The sequence below is a fragment of the Dermacentor silvarum genome, chromosome 10, assembly GCF_013339745.2.
Source record: "Dermacentor silvarum isolate Dsil-2018 chromosome 10, BIME_Dsil_1.4, whole genome shotgun sequence".
NCBI lineage: Eukaryota > Metazoa > Arthropoda > Arachnida > Ixodida > Ixodidae > Dermacentor > Dermacentor silvarum.
Window position 1 is genome coordinate 97124058 of NC_051163.1, and position 19563 is coordinate 97143620.

At 46.9% G+C, this 19563-nt stretch overlaps 1 protein-coding gene across 3 annotated transcripts in view; it reads right to left on the minus strand.

Moving 5' to 3' along the window:
* LOC119466328 (leucine-rich repeat-containing protein 4B) overlaps positions 1-19563 on the minus strand; it is a 183532-nt gene that overhangs the window by 58291 nt on the left and 105678 nt on the right. For 2 of the 3 annotated variants that reach the window (XM_049656893.1, XM_049656894.1), the window contains exons 2-4: positions 10858-11022; positions 8394-8701; positions 7198-7544 (exon numbers count right to left, since the gene is read on the minus strand). In XM_049656893.1, coding sequence (XP_049512850.1) covers positions 7198-7544; positions 8394-8701; positions 10858-11022 — 820 coding nt within the window. Of the gene's footprint in view, positions 1-7197; positions 7545-8393; positions 8702-10857; positions 11023-16385; positions 16567-19563 lie in introns of those variants that run through there. The other variant, XM_037726830.2, reaches the window with a different exon arrangement.

Sequence of the window (19563 nt, forward strand, 5' to 3'; positions counted from 1 at the left end):
TTTTGCTGAGCCAAAAACAAGATTGGATTTGGCTGAAGACACTGCGTGGCCAGACAACATTCGTTGACTACGCTAAAATCACTGTGGTTTGTGTGCGGTCCGCCGCCAAAAATGAAGAGGGAAAAGCCTCGGCGAATTGTTGGACCGCGAGGGCCGCGGTCTTGCGCGGACCAACGCTGGTCCGCACGAACTGTTGACGTCATATCCCGTGATGCGCGGACCGTGGTCCAAAAGAGCGATTTGGTCCGTCGTGTGGATCGGTCTTAAGCAGCGAGTTGCGACTCCTCTTCTCGTGCTTGAAGCCGATCTCGGCAAGCAGGCGACGTACAGTAGACCGCTTCAGTGATGGGAGATCCATACGCTTCGAGAACTCATTCGTTATCTTCTCCACCGTCGGTATCTCGTTGAGGCGAAAGAAATCATACACATATGACCTCAACGCGCACAACGCGAAGCTGTCAAACTTCGTGCTTCGTCTTCTCCGCATTTCGTGGGCGCTTTCACGAGGGCCCGCGGCCATCGATCTTGCACCGTAGCAGACAACGCGCAGCAAGGTTGAAGACACGGGGTTATTAAATGAGTAAGCATTGCTTTTCTTACTGTACGAGAAAAACCGTCCATCCATCCGTGCCGTAAGACGATCGCTTTCAAGAGAGCGCCCGCAGCAGCCACCGAATTCACCTTTGTGCGGTCTCTCGCTTCAACGCCAACTAAGCGGCGAGAATACAGCGCGCACGGCGCTATCAGCAAGCATCTCGCTTTATCTCCATCGCTAGATCGCTTTCCAGATAGGGGCCCGCGCCGTACGCAACCGCCGGCGGAGAGCGGCTGGCCATGGTTGATAATTGTTCGGCGCGGATGGATGAGGCGCTAAAGAGCGATACCGGCTTATGATGATCGGAACGTCATCGGCTCACCTGGCGCCGCCACCTGCATTAGTTTACCTGACTCATCAATTCACCTTGCGCCACCGTCCGCGTCAGTTCATGACGCCGCAACGCTGTCGTTTATACTAGTCGAATCAAGCTTCATATCATTGACAATGACACCGGGCTGCGTGGAGATGAGCAAGTGGCACAATGCTTACGCATAATGACACAACTCCCAGAGAAGTTCCTGCCTGATTTTTTTTTCTCGCGATCCGACATGTGCAGTACTAGTCCCATAACGAGAGCTCTACCAAATCATTCATCAAGATATGAAGTCTTATTTATGTGGAGAAATACGTGTTTTAGAATCACGATTTCTTGAGCGGGACTATTCAGTCGCGGAAGCAAATGGCTGCCCCGCTTCGGTTGTACCCTTATGTTCTACCCGACTATAGATTTGGGTTTTGTTACTCCGACGGATTCGTCGCTGCCGCCTAGAAACCACCTTTTTCACAAGAACAGGTGTATCCCGAATGAGATGTCTGACGGCTCGCGCTCAAATTCGCGCGCGACGCTACGCATGGTCGAATGGCATATTTCTTAATATGCCAGCGACTATTCTAGCAGTCAACTACTGTGTATGCCTTCCCTCTACCGTTCCACATCTTGCAGCATGAATGACGCACAGTGGGTTAGCCAGCACCCAGTTGCATTTCCGACAGATGATTCGCACAGCAGAAGGGCCGAAGCTGTAATGGTTTCGTATTCGTGCGCTTTAGCTAAGGCAACGTCGTGCGGCGCGCCGCCAAAAGCGCCATCTCGTTTCTCTAGAGCAAACTACTGAGCTCAAAGGCTCTATCCTCAGCGAGGCACGGGAAAGAAGCTAGAGAGAGCTTGGCTTTAATGAACGAATCTTGCGCTTGAAGGCCTGTATTTGTGTCGGCGAGGACATTTACGTACCCTTTGTAAACAGCAAATCTGTACCTACGCACCAACACATCTGCACAAACAGCGAGAATCATTCGTTACATGCGCGCTGTCCTGCGGCTAAAACGTGCACGAAAAAAAAAATCACGAAAGACCGTGAAACAGCCAAAGAAAGCTATCTCTTTAAAACTAACGTCTTCGCTGAAGGACGCAGTTTATCACGAACGCCGATTCTTTTTCGTCGGCGATCCGAAACACTCGCTGCAGTTGCTTATTAGCGAGCCGGCGGCACAGGCTGAACCTGCTTAACCGGCACGAACAATGCGTGCTCTGTATCAGGCAGTCAATGAGCAGCTGATGAATCCAGCCAGAGACCAAAAAAGAAAGAAAGAAAAAGAACGCACGTCATCCTCGCCTGTGGTGCGTGCACGCGTGCGTGGTATAGGAAAACGCGCGGGCTCTCGCGGGCACAATGGTGTGAATCAGCGTCGCGCCCCGGTTTAGACTTGCAGTATACGGCACGCCGCGTGTACGCCACGGCTACACGTCACGGATACGCCGCCGCCTCGACCAGCGGCAACGCACGCTCGCTCGCACAGGTGGCATTGAACGAAGGTCGTTGTGCGTAGACGAGCGTGCGGTGAGTGTATACATCGCCCGACCCGATCTCGTCATGCAACGCTGAACACAAGACCCCCTTACCCGCAGGTTCTCCTTCCCACTGATCATCTGCCATCCCGCTCTTTAACGGGATGAAAGTGATTGTTAGTACCGAGGGCGTTCTAAAATGAAATGGTTTCAGTGGACGCGATGTCCCGAAAGTGAAGGACCACCGACGTTTTTCCATATATACACAAAAATGCTAGTGTATACACAGGTGGTCTCCAAAACATGTATGGAGACCGTGACGCATTTCCGGTTTCGGCAATCGCTTTCGGCGCTTCTAGTGCATAAAATCATGAACTTCGAAATTGGTTTCCTTTATTTTTAAGGAACCGTCGCTGGGGTTTCGATTTCGCATCACCTGTGGCGCTTTCTTTCAACTTCCTGTGGGCTTAAATTGGCTATTGTTACGTTTATGATTACGTAGCGCTAAATTTGACGCTGGCAAAAAAAAAAAAAACGAAGTAGGGAACAAGGACGCAAACGGACGACGCGCAACTGCTTTATCTTCTTTACTTAAGTTGGCTGATTTTGTCTTGCGGATCCGCTCGCCGTGTGCCTTTATTTCACTGGTTGTAGGTTGATACATGAACGTCCTCATAAATCCCATGGTACACCATGATACCATTATACTCAGCCAAAGGTAATAGCGTAGCGAGAAACCTCAAGAATTTTTTTTCCGTTGTCCCAGCATTTACAACGAAAGATCAAGAACATTTGAACCGCGAGAAGAATTCCAGCTGGCACGGTTCTCTCTCAGCGGTGTTTAAGCGCAAGCAATGGCTTCACCTCCACCGGTAGGGGGGTGCGGGGCCTGCCAATCCAGAAATTTTATTGTAAATGTTCTGAATGGCTTGGGAGATTCTGGCAGTGCAGTTCACCGCGAAGCGCTTGCCCCATACGCGAGCTAGGAGTAGATAACGGTTGTATTCGACCGATGCCGTTGTCGTGAACATGATTGCGTTCGCATTCACGCGCATACCTAAACCGCGAACGACATTTTCTTAGCGCGTGCAGTGCGTGGGCTACACGGAACAATTAAGACATGCGTTGCGCAAATTTTACCATGAATAAATATTTTTTCGTCAATCTCAAATCGTTAGAAAACGCTCTTTTTCTTCCCAGATTATGGTTTGGAGTTACCTAAAGAGAGCAGCAGGTTAACACAACAGAACCATATACACACACAACAACACGATGTCGTGCGTTCGACTCCCGATCGCGGCTACCGTATTCCGATGGTGGAAGAACTGATCGTGTACATACATTTAAGCGCATTGTTAAAGAACCACATGTGGTCGATAATCCGTACCCTCCGACTACACGGCATCTCTTGCGGGTCGTGTCTGCTTTGCGACGTTAAACCTCATAGCGGGATTTGGACGAGAGCATAATTAACCTTGCTGAATTTGACGTTCTTCGCAGAGGGCAGCGATGCTCTAAGGACCACTGGGATTTACCAATTGGGCGCGGATGTCTTCGTAAGCATAAAACATTCAGTACACAGAGAATGACGTAAAGTTATGGCGCTGTTATGAGATACTTCGAGAGCTTACGCTGGGATCACAACTTTATCACTTTTTTTCCCAGTTGCCATGACAACATGATGACGATATTTTTTTAGACAACGTATAGGGAGTGTACCGGTGACGTCACATAACACCATTTTATTGTCCTATTTGCGGCTTCAGCTGCGCTGCTGGAAATGAGCGGCATAGTTTCCTACTAACGTCACTAGGGCGAACTCTAGCGCTGCGATCGCTCACGCTACTAAAGTAATGACGTTTACTACACGGATTTGGCTGATCTCCTTGCTTCTGGCTTCAGACGTCCTTGTGGCTTTATTTATACTACGCTTCATCTGCCTTCTATGGCCTAAATTTCAAAGCAATCCTATTTGTCTAAACGAATAAGGCAGTAGGTCTCTCGGCACTTGCAACATTCGCTGCAAAATTTTGCAATTATAACGCAAAATTCCGTTGAAAGTAATCAGTTTGTAGAGTCACGAAGCCGTTCAAAGCCATAAGTACGAATTTTAGGCAAATTCGTGCCCTAAGCACACTAGCTGAACCACCATGCTTAGACGTATCGTATATACACTATATCGGCAGAGTTTCCCTATGGTAATTTTTGCAGGAAACTCTATGGCAAGCGGATAGAGATTAAACACAGCTTTTCTGGTTTCTGACTGCACAACAATATGGCGGCCTCGATGACGTCAGTCTACAATCCCTCGTTCAGAGTCAAAAGCATATCCAGAGCCCGAGGAAGAAAAAAAAAAACTCGCACGGGTGTCAAGCAACCACAAATAACAAGAGAACGACCACCAGTTTCACTTTCCCCGCAGCTGTACAACTAGAATCCCCTACAAAGAAGCCGCAAACGTCCCCGCTGTTTGCTCTTTCTGCAGCCACTTCCTTGTTCTCTTGTTCTCCTTTGCAACATCTACCATGTGGTAAAACGGCGACCAGTATTGCAGCAGGTAAACAATTGCCAAAGGAGACCGGAGATAAGGAAATGAAGACGCAAAACTCGGTACATTTCCCCGCACGGAAACAATTTAGAAGAGAGGCCACACGCATCACTGCCTCCTCGAAAGCTGCGCTGCAGGTCAAAGCGAAAAGCCCTTCGGGAGCAATACAACAAGAACGCTTCACTGAACCCAAGAACACGCGCGGATAAGGCACATGAACACGCGCGGATGAAGTCACATGACGCCATTATTACGTGATTGATTGATTGATTGATTGATTGATTGATTGATTGATTGATTGATTGATTGATTGATTGATTGATTGACTATGAAGTACGCCGCGGCGGAGGGTATCTGGACTACTTTCTACCACCTGGAGCTTTTTAACGTGCCGATAAATCTAAGTACACCAGCGTTTTTTGTTGTTGTTGTTGTTGTTGTTGTTGTTGTTGTTGTTGTTGTTGTTGTTGTTGTTGTTGTTGTTGTTGTTGTTGTTGTTGTTGTTGTTGTTGTTGTTGTTGTTGTTGTTGTTGTTGTTTTGTGCATTTAGCCCCCATCGATATATATACGGCCGCCATGGCAGGGATTCACACACACGACCTCGAGCTCGACACGTGACATAGACATATGACATAGAAAGTCATGTCCAGTGCGCCGACGCGGTAGGTCGCAGTTATAAGTTATTCGCGCTGCATTGCAACAAGTCCCCATTTAAGTGACGCTGGTTGAATGGGTAGGTTGAGGTAGCTGGTAGATGACTTCGTCTTACGATGCATACAATAAGAGCATGGATGATGACGATGATGGTTAATATTCCGACGATCAAACTCAAATATTAGAATCATTTATTCAGAGCTTGCCTTTAGTGTATATATTAAATGCAGTCATTTCGTAATTATTAAGCGAATGGGCATCGCAGGAATCTGTAGGAGAGAGCAGTGAACCATGACCTTCTTGCGTAGTGCATTTTTGGCAGGAAAAGCTTGGTGCCGGATCGTAATGCTTGTAACAAGCCGCAGTTACTTAGCAGCTATGGTGTTGTGCTGCTAAACACGAGGTCGCGGGATCGAATCCCGGCCACATTTTGGTGGAGGCGAAGTGCGAAAACGCAGGTGTCCCGTGCATTGGAGGAACGTTCAGAAACCCCAAGTGGTCAGAATTGTTCCGGAAACCTCCACTACGGCGTGCCTCATAATCAAATCATGGCTTTGGCACGTAAAACCTCATAACTTTTAACATAACGCTTGCGGTCATATGCTTTATTTAGCCCTGCATGTCATGTCCAGCGTATGATATATGATACGCTGCGTTTGACGCCTCAATATGGTGAGATTTACATGCGAGAAACTGCGTTTTTCATATGCTGGAGGGAAACTTCGGATGCTGTGGATAGTTTAGCAAACCGATTACTAATTATTAGTATCAATTCCAACTATGTTCTGTCTCTCAAGTATCCTTTTACTGCTTTTGTATATAACACTGACTCTTCATGGCCAGAAATGTTTGGCCAGAAATCCATGGCCAGAAAAGAACTCTGTTTGGTGATTAAAGGGTAAGAAGCACTCAGTGACATAAAAAAAAATACTTGGAGGGCGGTTAAGCTTCGCCTTTAAGAGTGGAACGCGATAGCGTTATCGGGCGCCGTTCATGCCGATACCGACACTGTATTTTCTACGACACCAGGCCCGACAGAAAATAGTGGTGGGCCGATCCCATCGGCCGTGCTGGGCAGAGCAACGGCTCATACCCCCTTAAGGCAGACGCTACAAGCAGTGACTCATCAATGGTTCATACCCCCGTAAGCAAGGAAAAATAAGTTTGTGTTTGAGTTTCCGCGTAACAGAATTATGTTTCCTCGGACATTCAAATTATTTTCCCGTATATTCAAATAACAATCCGACGCTATCCTGTCTGTAGGTTGTTTGTAAGTGGGACTTTACGAATTTTCTTTCGCAGTTTACTTTGAGAAATTCAATTACTTCAGTAACGCCTCTGTGCCACGCGTATCGAGAGCCTGCGAGGTTGTGGTTCGGGATGATGGTTTTTCTGATAGACAACGCCGCCGGCGGCGGCGGACACCGGATGTTATGCGGCAAGGGACCCTTAATGCTATCGCCTTAAAACGCACTTTGCATGTGGGGCGCGCACTTCACTAGCGTGGCAGCACGACTCTGAGTTTCTGGGTCACGTGCTACGTAAGAAACGCTGCACCACCCCAAGCCTCTATTGAACCGCTCGTGTTTCCTCTTGCGCATAATAGCTCACCTTCGACGTCGATGGTGCCCTCCAGCTGCACGGCCATCCGCACCAGCAGAGGTCGGAAGTGCTTTTCGGGAAAAGATCGCAACCGGTTGTGCGACATGTTGAGCACGCGGAAGTTCTCATTGTGGAACGCGTTCTCGGCGATCAGCACGATCTGGTTGTGCGATAAGTCAAGCACCATGTCGTTGTTGGGCTTGACGTGCACGGCGAACGCGTTGTTGTTGAGCACCTTCAGCTTGTTGTTGCGCAGGTTGAGCTCCTCCAGGAAAGGCACGTAGTAGAAGGCGTAGTTGCCCACGTAGGCGATCTTGTTGAACGACAGGTCGACCTTCTTCAGACCGGGATTGTACCTGCGCAGTGGAATCCAAGTCAGCGATCGCTGTTACATGATGGTGTAGCGCTCAGCGACTGAAACGGCATAGTCGCGTGGCATGGCGGCCGGCTCTCTTTGCGTCACCGGTGAAAGCTGCGTGATTGCTGAAGTACCCGAATGCAGTCCTAATGCATCACAAAGGCACTCGCTTTCACTTGATACAAAAATGCATCAGATTGGTGGCACCAGCGCCCATCGGTGGCGCAAAAAAGCTCCGGCAGCCACGAGCTCGAAGTATCGCATTTCAGTCGCTCAGCTACGTACGTACATACGTATGTATGTATGTATGTATGTATGTATGTATGTATGTATGTATGTATGTATGTATGTATGTATGTATGTATGTATGTATGTATGTGTGTGTGTGTATGTATGTATGTGTGTGTGTGTGTGTGTATGTATGTATGTGTGTGTATGTATGTGTGTATGAATGTATGTGTGTGTATGTATGTGTGTATGAATGTGTGTGTGTGTGTGTATGTATGTGTGTATGAATGTGTGTGTGTGTGTATGTATGTGTGTATGAATGTGTGTGTGTGTATGTATGTGTGTATGAATGTGTGTGTGTATGTATGTGTGTGTGTATGTGTGTATGAATGTGTGTGTGTATGTATGTGTGTATGAATGTGTGTGTATGTGTGTATGAATGTATGTATATTCAGTATGTATGTGTCTTCCGACTCTGTTCCCACGGTTTCTGGCAAACCTATTGCTTGTAACCAAGTTCCTCCGTAACATCTGTCTCACATAGCGCTATCGGCGTAGTTTTAGTTCCAATAACGGGATCCGTTTAGCGGTTTCGTACGCGCACAAAGCCAAGACCAACCTGAAGGCATAGTCCGGCACCGCCTTAAGGTTGTTGTACTGGAGCGAGAGGCTCTCCAGCTTCGGGAAAGTGGAGACGTTCTGGAACGGGAAAGACTTCAGCTCGCAGTGGACGACCTCCAGGCGGCGCAGGGTGTCACGCGACGGCTCCAGCGCGCCATCATCCACCTGGACCACGGTGGACTTCTTCACCTGGATGTACTCGAAGCGCAGGTTGCCGAACATTCCCCGCTCGAGCTTCATCACCTTGGCGTTGGACATGCTGAACTTGCCATAGTCCAGGGTGTGGCTTGCCAGCCGGGACGCCACCTGGTGACGTGGCGGGGAGCGGAAGGAGGGAGACAGTGAACGACAGTAAGTTTCTCAATGAAAGTGCATATATATGGGGTGTCCCAGCTAACGTGTGTCATTGCGTTTCGAAGTCTGTGACCTATCCAGATTGAAATGGAGCAGTCGGAAACATATATGCTGCTTCTAGCCTTTCTATTTGCCCTTCACTTGAACCTACCTACAAATCATGGTGAGTTCGATGTTGAAACAATGTCTAAAACCCTATTTCTAATGCTTTATCCATTAACTGCGCGCTTTTTACCGCAACATTATTATAAATTACGTGCTCTTCAAATCTGCTGGTCGTGAGCGAAAATCGTTCTTGCTGTTTTCTTTTTTTCCTCTTGTGATAAGCCCTTTTCATAATCTTAAGCCAGCTAGCTCGTCATACATGTATCAGTCATGCGCTTATATGTCTTCATCATGTCATTCGGCTTCATCGCCACCTGTACAATTTCCTCTCTGAACAAGTGCATTTGTGTAGAGTATATTTTCCTTTGTTTTCTTCTCCCTCCAATCGTAGAGCACCAGGCTTAAGTGGGCCTACTTTAGGCCAATGTATTTCCGATTTAGAATTTATTTTTGCGCTAAATGAATTCAGGTCCTAGACGTCGAAACCACAGAACAAATACTGGCAAGCATGGGCCGTCTTCTATGCTGCTACCCGGGGGCAGCATAGCATATGATCGTGCGAGCCGGAGCAGGTGCCAAAACGTCACGAAGCTGCGCTCCTACGTGACCACCTTCTGCGTCATGACGCATCACACATCCTGGAAACCGAATCCAAAACTGGCTTGTAACAAAAAGATATTCTAGTAAATTACTTAGGGTGATGTGAAGCTTTCCATCCTTTCTGCTAGGGTTTCGAAGTATAGGAGCTTCATTTAAAGCAACAAAAAAATGTGAATTCGGAATTTTCATGTCAGTACTCCTGTAAACGGAACTCCCCCTCTTGCTGGGCATGCATGGTAAGAAGTGAGAACAAAGTTAGAACACAGTGCTGACAGTTCCTTTTACTCCGGGAACAAATGCTTTATTTCGCATCTAACTCCACGTATGCGTTCACTCTGAATGGGAGCGAGAAGAGAAAGTGTACTCCACCGGGGGAGTAAAAAAAATTGAAAAAAAAAACGAGTCAAACGTGGGACATGCAGTTACTCCCCCCGCATGAAGGAGCTGTCAGCAGTACCTCTGTTCCTCAAGGGCTGTAGTCGAACGAGGAATGTCGTTGGAGCCATCGTTTCGCCATGCGCACTTGCCTTCGAAACCTTTGGCGAAGGCAAGAAAGTCCCTTTGGCGATGCATTGGCTCCAGCGATATTCCTTGTTGTACCACCGTTCATCATTTCAAAACTCCGTCTTCTTAGCGTGGAAGCTTGGGCGTGTTGGTGATTCATAGAAAAAAAAAACACAGCACAAGAAAGACAGGGACACGAAAGAGCGACACGCACACAGCGCTCACAGCGCAAACTGTTGCAAGTCAGCGCTGGGTGCGTGTCGCTCTTTCGTGTCCCTGTCTTTCTTGCGCTGCGTTTTTTTTTTTCCTCTTCTTCTGCCTTGTTTGGATTTCTGTTCCTGAAGTATAATTCCTGCCTAAAGGGCTGTGCCGTCTTGTTGAGAGTTATTGTCACACGGTGAAGAATATCGCACAGTTTCTTCAAGAGGCCCACACAGACATCGGTACCATAAGTTGTAGCGTACGAGGCACATGCTGCCAAAAATTGAACTTCGAATAGATAGATAGATAGATAGATAGATAGATAGATAGATAGATAGATAGATAGATAGATAGATAGATAGATAGATAGATAGATAGATAGATAGATAGATAGATAGATAGATAGATAGATAGATAGATAGATAGATAGATAGATAGATAGATAGATAGATAGATAGATAGATAGATAGATAGATTCAGTATGTACGCTGTCTGTCTGTCTGGTTGTTTGCTTGCTTGTTTTGTTTGTTTGTTTGTTTGTTTGTTTGTTTGTTTGTTTGTTTGTTTGTTTGTTTGTTTGTTTGTTTGTTTGTTTGTTTGTTTGTTTGTTTGTTTGTTTGTTTGTCGGAGAGACACACATGTCAGATGTGCGCGAAGTAGAAATCGTAAAAATTAATAAGACGCAGACGGGCACGTACCCGTTCCACCTGTCGCGTAGAGATGAGTCCGTCGCACGTGAGCACAGTGAAGGTGTTGGGTCCCGAGCACCGGCACGGCATGGTCACGCTGTCCGGGGGGCAGCAGCGAGAGAACGCGTTGCACATGGCGTAAAACATGGCCGCCGTCAGCATGGGAGCCATCACCTGCGCGTAAAGTACGTAATGTACGCTGCGCCTGCTTCCGAGGCGTGCACGAAGGAATACGAAACTAGGGCTAGTAAATGTGTGCCTGCGTATTGAAACGGAATAGCGCGTAACAAAGAAAGGGCAATGATCCAAAACGAAAGCTGTTGCATACAGGTTGCGTACAGCATAAAAGAAGTACGTTGGCCCATTATGTTGTTTATTGCTAGCTGTGAAGTATGCGCGCTTTTGTCAACAAGGGGTGACAATATCGCCAGGAATGCTAAGACCTTAGGTATGCGTAAGAAAAGACTCAGATGAAAGGGACAAAATTTGGGAGAGAAATAAAACAAAGCAAAAATGGAGGTAAGCGAAGTTCTGGGACGACGACGCTGTCGCAGGCGTTCCGCTTCGTTTGCCCTAAACTCAAGGCGGCGGCTCTTCGCAGACGTGTGGCCTCAACATCGCCCTCCCGCAACTGGGGTCCGCGGCTCTTCGCTGACATTTCGCCTGGGGTTCGGAAGCCCTCACGCCAGAATGGGACCACAAGTTTCACTTGCGCCCCGTTTTCTCGACAGGGACAGATCTGCTGATTTTATCACCTTGGGTCCCATGTGTGATAAGGTTAGTTGAATAGCGCATTACAGGTCCCCGGCTCACAGGCGTATTTGCCATTGAGCTTGGACCCTTTCTGCACTATCACCAGGGCCAGGGTTGGCCCATTTTTTAGCGGGACACCACCACCGCCGACACTTATGAGCCTATAAAGCTTCGCTTGAAAGAACACAAGTGGAGATAACTGGTATCCTAGTCCCCGCCTCAGCAACGGCTGCATCGCTCTGAATAACAGAAACACATCCAGATGGCTATGCTTTTGCGGGCTGTATGCGCCGGGTATCAATCGTGGTATACCCGCCACCTTTTAAACACAATCGATTGAGTAAAACAAGTTCGTTGACGAAGACGAAAAATCAAGGGCAAGGAGAAAAACTTGAAGGACGCCTTTAAGAGTGGAACGCGATAGCCTTGCGCTAGCTGATTCCAACTTGAGCCTGCAAATTACCTGATGTCATCCCCCCACCCAACTTTCTGCCGTCCTCGACTGTGCTTCCCTTTCCTTGGGATCCATTCTTTAACTCTAATGGTCCACCGGTCATCTGTCCTACGCATTACATGGTCGGCCCAGTTCCATTTCTTTTTACAGCGCAGTTGCGTATTGCTAGGATCCCGGGATTTCTTCGTGGCGTAACGTCGACAGAAAACAATGGTGAGCCAAACCCGGTGGCAGTGCAGGGCCCAGCAATGGCTCAGTGGGCAGAGCCTACAAGCAGTGACTTCTCGCCAGAAAATAAGGGTTTGTGTTTGAGTTCCCGCGTAACAGAAATATGTTTTCTCGTATATTCAAATTACAATCCGACGCTCTCATCTCTGTAGGTTTTGTGTAAGTCGTACTGTAAGAATTTTATGACGCATTTTACTTTGAGAAATTGAATTAGTTGAATAACGTCCATGCGCCACGTAGAGGGCCTGCGTGGTTGTGCTTCGGAGGAGGAGGAATAAACATTTATTGCGGAACCAGCACTTTAAGATTGCCGGGCCTAAGCCTCCCATGAGGGGACGTCGAGGGCTTGCCTCGCCGCCGCCTCACGGGCGTGCTGGGTCGCCCAGGTTTGGTCGTCGAGGGCGGAGCTCCGCAGAGCCTCACGCAACCTCGACGAGAGGGTCGTGGTGTTAATGTGTGCGTACTGTGCTGGGCACTTCCACAGCATATGCGGAAGCGTAGCCGGATGAGTGCCACAGCACCGGCAGTTGGGGGTAGTGTAAACGTCTGGGAATATAAGGTGGAGGCGGGCGAGTGAAGGGTACGTATTTGTTTGTAGCAGACGCAGGGTGGTAGCCTGCACCTAGGTTTTCTCTTTTTTTACCATGGTGTAAGAACGATAAACTTACACCGTGTTTTTTTTTTTTTTTTTCTAACGGACAACGCCACCGGCACCAGATTTTCTGCGACACGGGGCCCTTAATGCTCTCGCGTTAAATTAGACACTGACCGGGCAGCCCCGAGTCATTGACTGTGCTTAAGCAGCTCCCCTGCGACGTGCCACTTCATGTGACCTAGCCGCCCTATTCATACAACCGAACGAGTGTTCACGTAAGCGGAGACAAACAATCAGGACTGATCAAATTTGCCTCAATGTCGCTTTCGGTCGACGCTATGCGCATCTAATCGGTCGTGAAAACCGCCCAAACTGTCAATATTACTACCACGCACCTGAGACGCTGTAGCATATACTTTGCGACTGCCCTATTTAATGGCGGGAACGACAGACGCTGACAGCAGTTTTGGCAAGTGTCGGAAGACAAACGTTATCAGAATTTGCTCTCCTTGGCCCTCGGCGTGACCGCACGGCAACTCGAAGAGCTACGAGTTCTGTTGTAGCCTACGCGCAGAACACTGGACTAGATTCTATAGCCTTTAGAGATAACAGTTGTGTAGTGTGATTATTGCATACACGCATCCCTTCCTCCTGTAGTTATCATCATCCTCACCTTTCAACACTCTTTTTGTCCCCTTTGCGTCTTTCCCTGTGCAGAGTAGCTCACCAGAGCATACCAGCTCAGGGCGACCTCTCTCTCTGCCCTTCTATAAAAACTATCTCTCTCTCTCTCTCTCTTCTCTCTCTCTCTCTCTCTCTCTACAAACACAAGCAATGCTCAATTTTCATACTCACTTTAACTCCAAAGTGTACTCTTGTCAGCTTATGCCCCCTACAAGCGGGCTGTTTCACCACAAGCTTTGTTTTTTTGTTGCCGAAACCTCGAGAGTGATGTTACACGAAACCACGATGTTAGAGGGATATCCCATCTACCTACATCATGACCGCTTAGCGCCGTAAAAGGGAAAGAGAAAGCGCAAGGGGACGATCGTCCATGTCGGCTGGAAGCTTCGAGGCGTCGAACTGCTGAGGCATCCAGTTGTTGTTTTTTTTTTCTTTTTAGGCGAACGTCTGTGAAACGACGTCAAGACGGTGGCGACGACGTTAGCGAAAATTAAATGACGACAGCGTGACGATGAAAACGGAGGCACAAAGACGATGGTGTGAGAACAGTGGAATGACACTGACGGAGATGACGAGGGCGGGCCGACGACCGTGTGGCGAAGGCAGCATGACGAAGAACAACGGGTGTCGATGAACCATGGTGTTACACGCAGCGTGGACGTTACAAGGAATACGGACAACGATATCCCGATACTTATCTCATAACTGCATAGCAGCAGTAAATGTAGGTGCACGCATAGACCGAAAAGAATACAAACGCATATGCACAAAATCCGCGGATAACACTACAAATGTCGTGCCCTAGTGCTGAAAAGTTTAGAAGAGTGCAGAAATAACGTAAGTACGGTCCCGGCTAAGCAGAAATAAAAAACACCGGAAGTTTCCTGCTCTCATGCTTATACAGTCGAACGCCACAGCAACGAACGCATTTACAACGGAATCGCCTCTATGACGAAGAATTTCGCAAGTCCCTGCCGAATTCCGATCTGCAATGTATGTTGTGAACGCCTCTACTGTTAAGACCATGATAGCAAATTTGTTTCTACAACGCAGGAATATGGGCGTCCCGGAGGGCTTATTTGTTGGTTTACAACGAACGCACGCAGTGGCACCGCCACTTCCCTTCGTAGCCACCATAGATCAGCGGTGCGCATAGGAACGCCGGTCGACACCGCAAAATATATATATATATATATATATATATATATATATATATATATATATATATAAAAGACATGCGGGAGGGTCCGAACACCTTTTACCACATGACGTGTGCACGAGAAAACTAAAGATAGGATTCATAAAGTACTTTTTGAGGTTGCGTTAAATATCTTATTTCGCTGAACGTGCTTAGCGTTGGAAGTGGTACGGTGCGCGACCTTTACAACGAAGTGACCTGTATAACGAAGGATTTTGGAGGTCCCAAGCACTTTTGGTATGAACGCGTTTGGCTGTATAAAGATCCAAGAGCATGCGCGCCTGCGCATATACACAGAGACACGCACAAGTACATCATGCTTACTACATATTCTACATATTGTTTGTGAGCTCGCCCAGGTTTGTCGGGGACAAGATCTAATCTTAAGCACTTCCTTCTGTCTACATACAAAGGCAAAGGTTGAGGTATGTGTCGAAAAACTTTAAATGGTAGCTACACAGCGCGTTTTTCTGGCATACAGGCGTCGTGCTAGCAGCTGTAGCGAAGGCATTCCACGGCGTTAGGTGACCGCTTCGATGCTGGACAATGCCTGTACACGACGATAATACGTACGAAGGATGTCGTTTACCGAATCGCTGAAAAGCGGGGAGTTAATCAAACAATGACGTTCCAATTCCTAGCCGGTATAAACTCTTTATCGATAGCAGTCACACGTTTTCATTCAAGCGAGGAGTCAAAACCTAGTAGGACACTGCGTGGCTTCATCAGCGTAGCCTATGTCAAGATCCTATGTATAGCTGTCATGCTATACATGACATGATAACATCGCTGATTAATATTTCATGGCAGTTAAACTCACGTTGGACACTGCAGGCAGTAATATGGCAGTCAGCGCTTTCAGGGGACCCTAGTGGAAGCTACGATACTACATTTCTTTTATTTTACAGACTTGCGAGAGATTTGTCAACAGAGATTATGATAACGAAATCTTGTTAACTTCGAAAGTTGTCATCATTCTCAATGTCTTAGTAGTGTGGTGAATGCTTGCAGCCTTGCGAAATAAAGAAAATTACCTAATACAATCACCATACAGAAAAAAAAACTACGTCAATTGCCTGCAGCCGATTTCGCTGCAAGCATTCCGCCGTGCACGCAAAATTTACGTGAATTCCGAACGCCAGCGGTTAGCTTCAAGACAGGGAGGACCACTGGAAATACTCACGTATTGACGAAGGATTTATAACGCTAACATTTTTCATACGAGCAAGTGTCAGTCAATCGTGCTGACGGACATACCGAAGGCGTCCTGTCATTCGCAAACAACCCTTCGTGAACTTGTTCCCTGCTATTTTTCGAGTACTTATCGTTTCAACCACGTTTTACCAAACGATCATATGAAGACATGATTGCTAGCATAACAAGACAAGAATTAAAGAAAGAACACGGGTCCGTTCTTTCTTTAGTTCCTGTCTTGTTACGCGAGTAATCAAGTCTTATTATGCTCGTTACCAACTAGCCCAACACTCGGCCTTTCCTAATTAACGAGCGTTCTAATTATCCTTATTCGCACCTCGAGAGAAACTGGTAACAATTTTTGCCTTTCCTATTTCTTGGACTTTTTTTTCTCCTTTCTCGCGCGCTTAACAAAGAAAACGAACACAAACCTTAAGTTGGTACCAGCAACGCAGATGAGGAGCCATATCGACACCATCGACTGTCGCAGGAAGCGCCTCGCGACGTATGTATATAGGCGAGGCCACAACGCCTAAAATGGACGACGTCTCAAAGACGCGTGCGAGAGATAACCTGATGAGCTACACAGAGACGAGTGTGCGTGTGTTCACGCGTCAGGCAGGCAACCCCCCGTCGAGAACAAACATCTTACTACTCACTCTCCCGAAACCGAAGGCGAGTGTCTAATCCCCGCCAACTGCGCGGCCGTCGATCGACGCCTAGCTCGGTGGCGTTGGTGACGAGAGGACTTTTCGAGAGCCGTCGAACGATCTCGCGAGAGCCAAGGTTAAAAGCAGGGGCGACGAGGCTGGAGGCAGCAGAGCCCCGGTGACTGGGGCCGCTATAGCTTCCTCGTCGATTCAGCCGTGCACTGTGCGGGAAACACACACATACAAACGCACGTCGCCGACGACGCCTGAACAAACACGGAGTCGTGCGAGGCACGGGAAACCCAGCGACTCCAACGCGAGGGGACCAGCTGGGAAGTAGAAGGCACGTCGGAATGTCACTGTGTTGTGTGATGTCGTCGCTGCTCGCACTGTAGCTTTGAGAGCTTCTTTGTATAAAAGGTTGTGATGGCGTCCTGACTGGTATACAGGGTGCGCCAACTATCATGCACCAAGATTTAAAAGTATGCAAATGCCACGTAGCTGGACACAACCAAGGTAGTGCCGTTTGCCGTGGCTTGGAGGCACTCAGGTTATGGTTAGCACTGCGCCTAATTACATAATTAGTCTTATTCAATTCATCAACTTCTCATATATTATAATTATATAAAAAGTGTCAATGAAAAAATTGTAGAGCAACATTAAAACCTGGATGGATGGACAAAAACTTTACTCGGGTCCTGTACAGGGTGTTGCCACCTGCCTGGCTAGTCCCATGTTGAGACCGGGAGGTCAATTAAGCCTCTTAGCCCTATCATGGGTGTACTGGAGAGCCAGGGCTTGAGGGATATGATCGTGGGGTTTAATCATTCCTGAAAACCGATCCAGGGAAATGCCAGGGCCGGGCAACCCACACTCCCAGAGCATATGTTCAAGTCTGTATATCTCCTTTTCACATGCTTTGCATATAATATTATGTCTTCAATGTTATACCATGCCTTCATTTGTGCACGTGAATAATATGAGTGCGTTTGTAATTGCCTAACTGTAACTGCTAACATCCGGATGCAGCATCCTGTTTTTCAATGCGTGCTACATAAAAGTGTTTCTTTTCGGAGCGTGAAAGAAGCCCGCGAATTGCCGCGCGACTGGTCGCTCGAGGCACTTTGCGTGCATGCGTGGGCTTCTTTCAGGCTCGGAAAAACACTTTTATGTAGCACGTATTAAGAACCAGAAAGCTGTATCGTTAGATTTTCATGCTGCTCTACAATTTTCTCATTGCCACTTTTCTTCTAATTACAGTATTTGAGAAGTTGATCATGTAATTAATGAAGGCTAATTATGTAATTAGGCAGAATGCAAAAAAATAATCTGAGTATCTCTAAGCGACGGCAAACAACACTACCTTGGTTCTGCCAACTACGTGGCATTTGCATATTGTTAAATCTCGATGCATGATAGTTGGGACACCCTGTATACGTGACAAAGTTGTTGTGTGTGCGTTAGTTCATCTGGCCCTTCTCCTACAGAACTATGCGCAAACGTATGCAAAACCATAAATGTAACTTCTCCACAAAAGAGTAGCAAGTGGTACCGGATGTACGTCAGCGGTGTTGAGGAGTTAGCTAAATATCAGGGTCCCTATTCACATTTAGGTCTCTCGCCAGAATAGTTCGCATAGAAAAATCCAGCCGATACGACTGCTGTGCAGACTATTACCAAAGGCGACAAGTCAATGACAAAAAGACCCTTATGAAGAAATACCTTTGCAAGCTAAGCCCCGTAGAATAACAACGAGAAAAAAAAGTAATGCATGCCTAACCATGTCGTGAATCGAACAGTCAATTGCTTGTTATCAACTGGGTGTTTCAGCGAACACTTTCAAACATTTTTAGAGATTGCCTGTGGCAGATAGCCCAATTCTAGTTCATGAGCTGGTCTACTCGAAGAGGCGTACATTACTTGCTCAAAAAAACTTTAATGCATGATCGACTAATTAACAAAAATGAACTAATTAAGTTTTTAACTAATAACCTTATGGCCCATATTGCAATTTACAAATTCCAGCCGCGGCGTTCGCAAGGCGGATCCACTTGGAATGAATTCTCAGGATGACACCAGTTTCCAGATATTAATTCCCGAACATTGCAGAGGAATGCATTGGCGTTCCAGTTAGTTTTGTGTTTCAATGGATAAAACGACGTTTTGTTAAGAAAGTAACCAGAACGCCAATGCATTTCTCTGCAAAGTTCGGGAATTAATATCTCGAAACTGGTGTCATCCTGAGAATTCATTCCAAGTGGATCCGCCTTGCGAACTCCACGGCTGGAATTTGTAAATTGCAATATGGGCCATAAATTTATTAGTCAAAAACCTAATTAGTTCATTTTTTGTTAATTAGTCGATCATGCATTAAACTTTTTTGAGCAAGTAATGTCCGCCTCTTCGAGTAGACCAGCTCATGAACTAGAATTGGACTATCAGCCACAGGCAATGTCTAAAAACTTTTGAATGTGTTCGCTGAAACACCCAGTATAATATATACGGGCGTTCAGCAGACGAAGCTTTGAAAAATGAAAGCGTATATACAAGGAAACTTGGGACCTGCTCTTTCACAGCGGGCACTTCAGATGCTAACATGCGAGTATTTCATTTCTGTACGTGCGATTCAGGTCCAGCTAGCAACAGTTCCGTGTGTACCACGCTAATTCTTGAGCGGCTCACTGAGCTGGCAGTGCTTTAATGTTTGAGGCACGGAAAATAAAGCGATCACTGAAACGAGTCATCAATATTTGCGCGAAAGCATAGTTGAAGACAAGATGTCTTTGCCCGTATTCACAAAAAAATTGTTACGCTAGAATTGTTATACAGTCGCACCCGGCTATATCGAGTCTGAAGGGGATCACACAAAAAAAGTTAGATATATAAGTAATTCGATATACATACAAAGGTTTGCAAGGTTATTATAGTGCTGTTCGTTATACACAACAATTCGTTATAT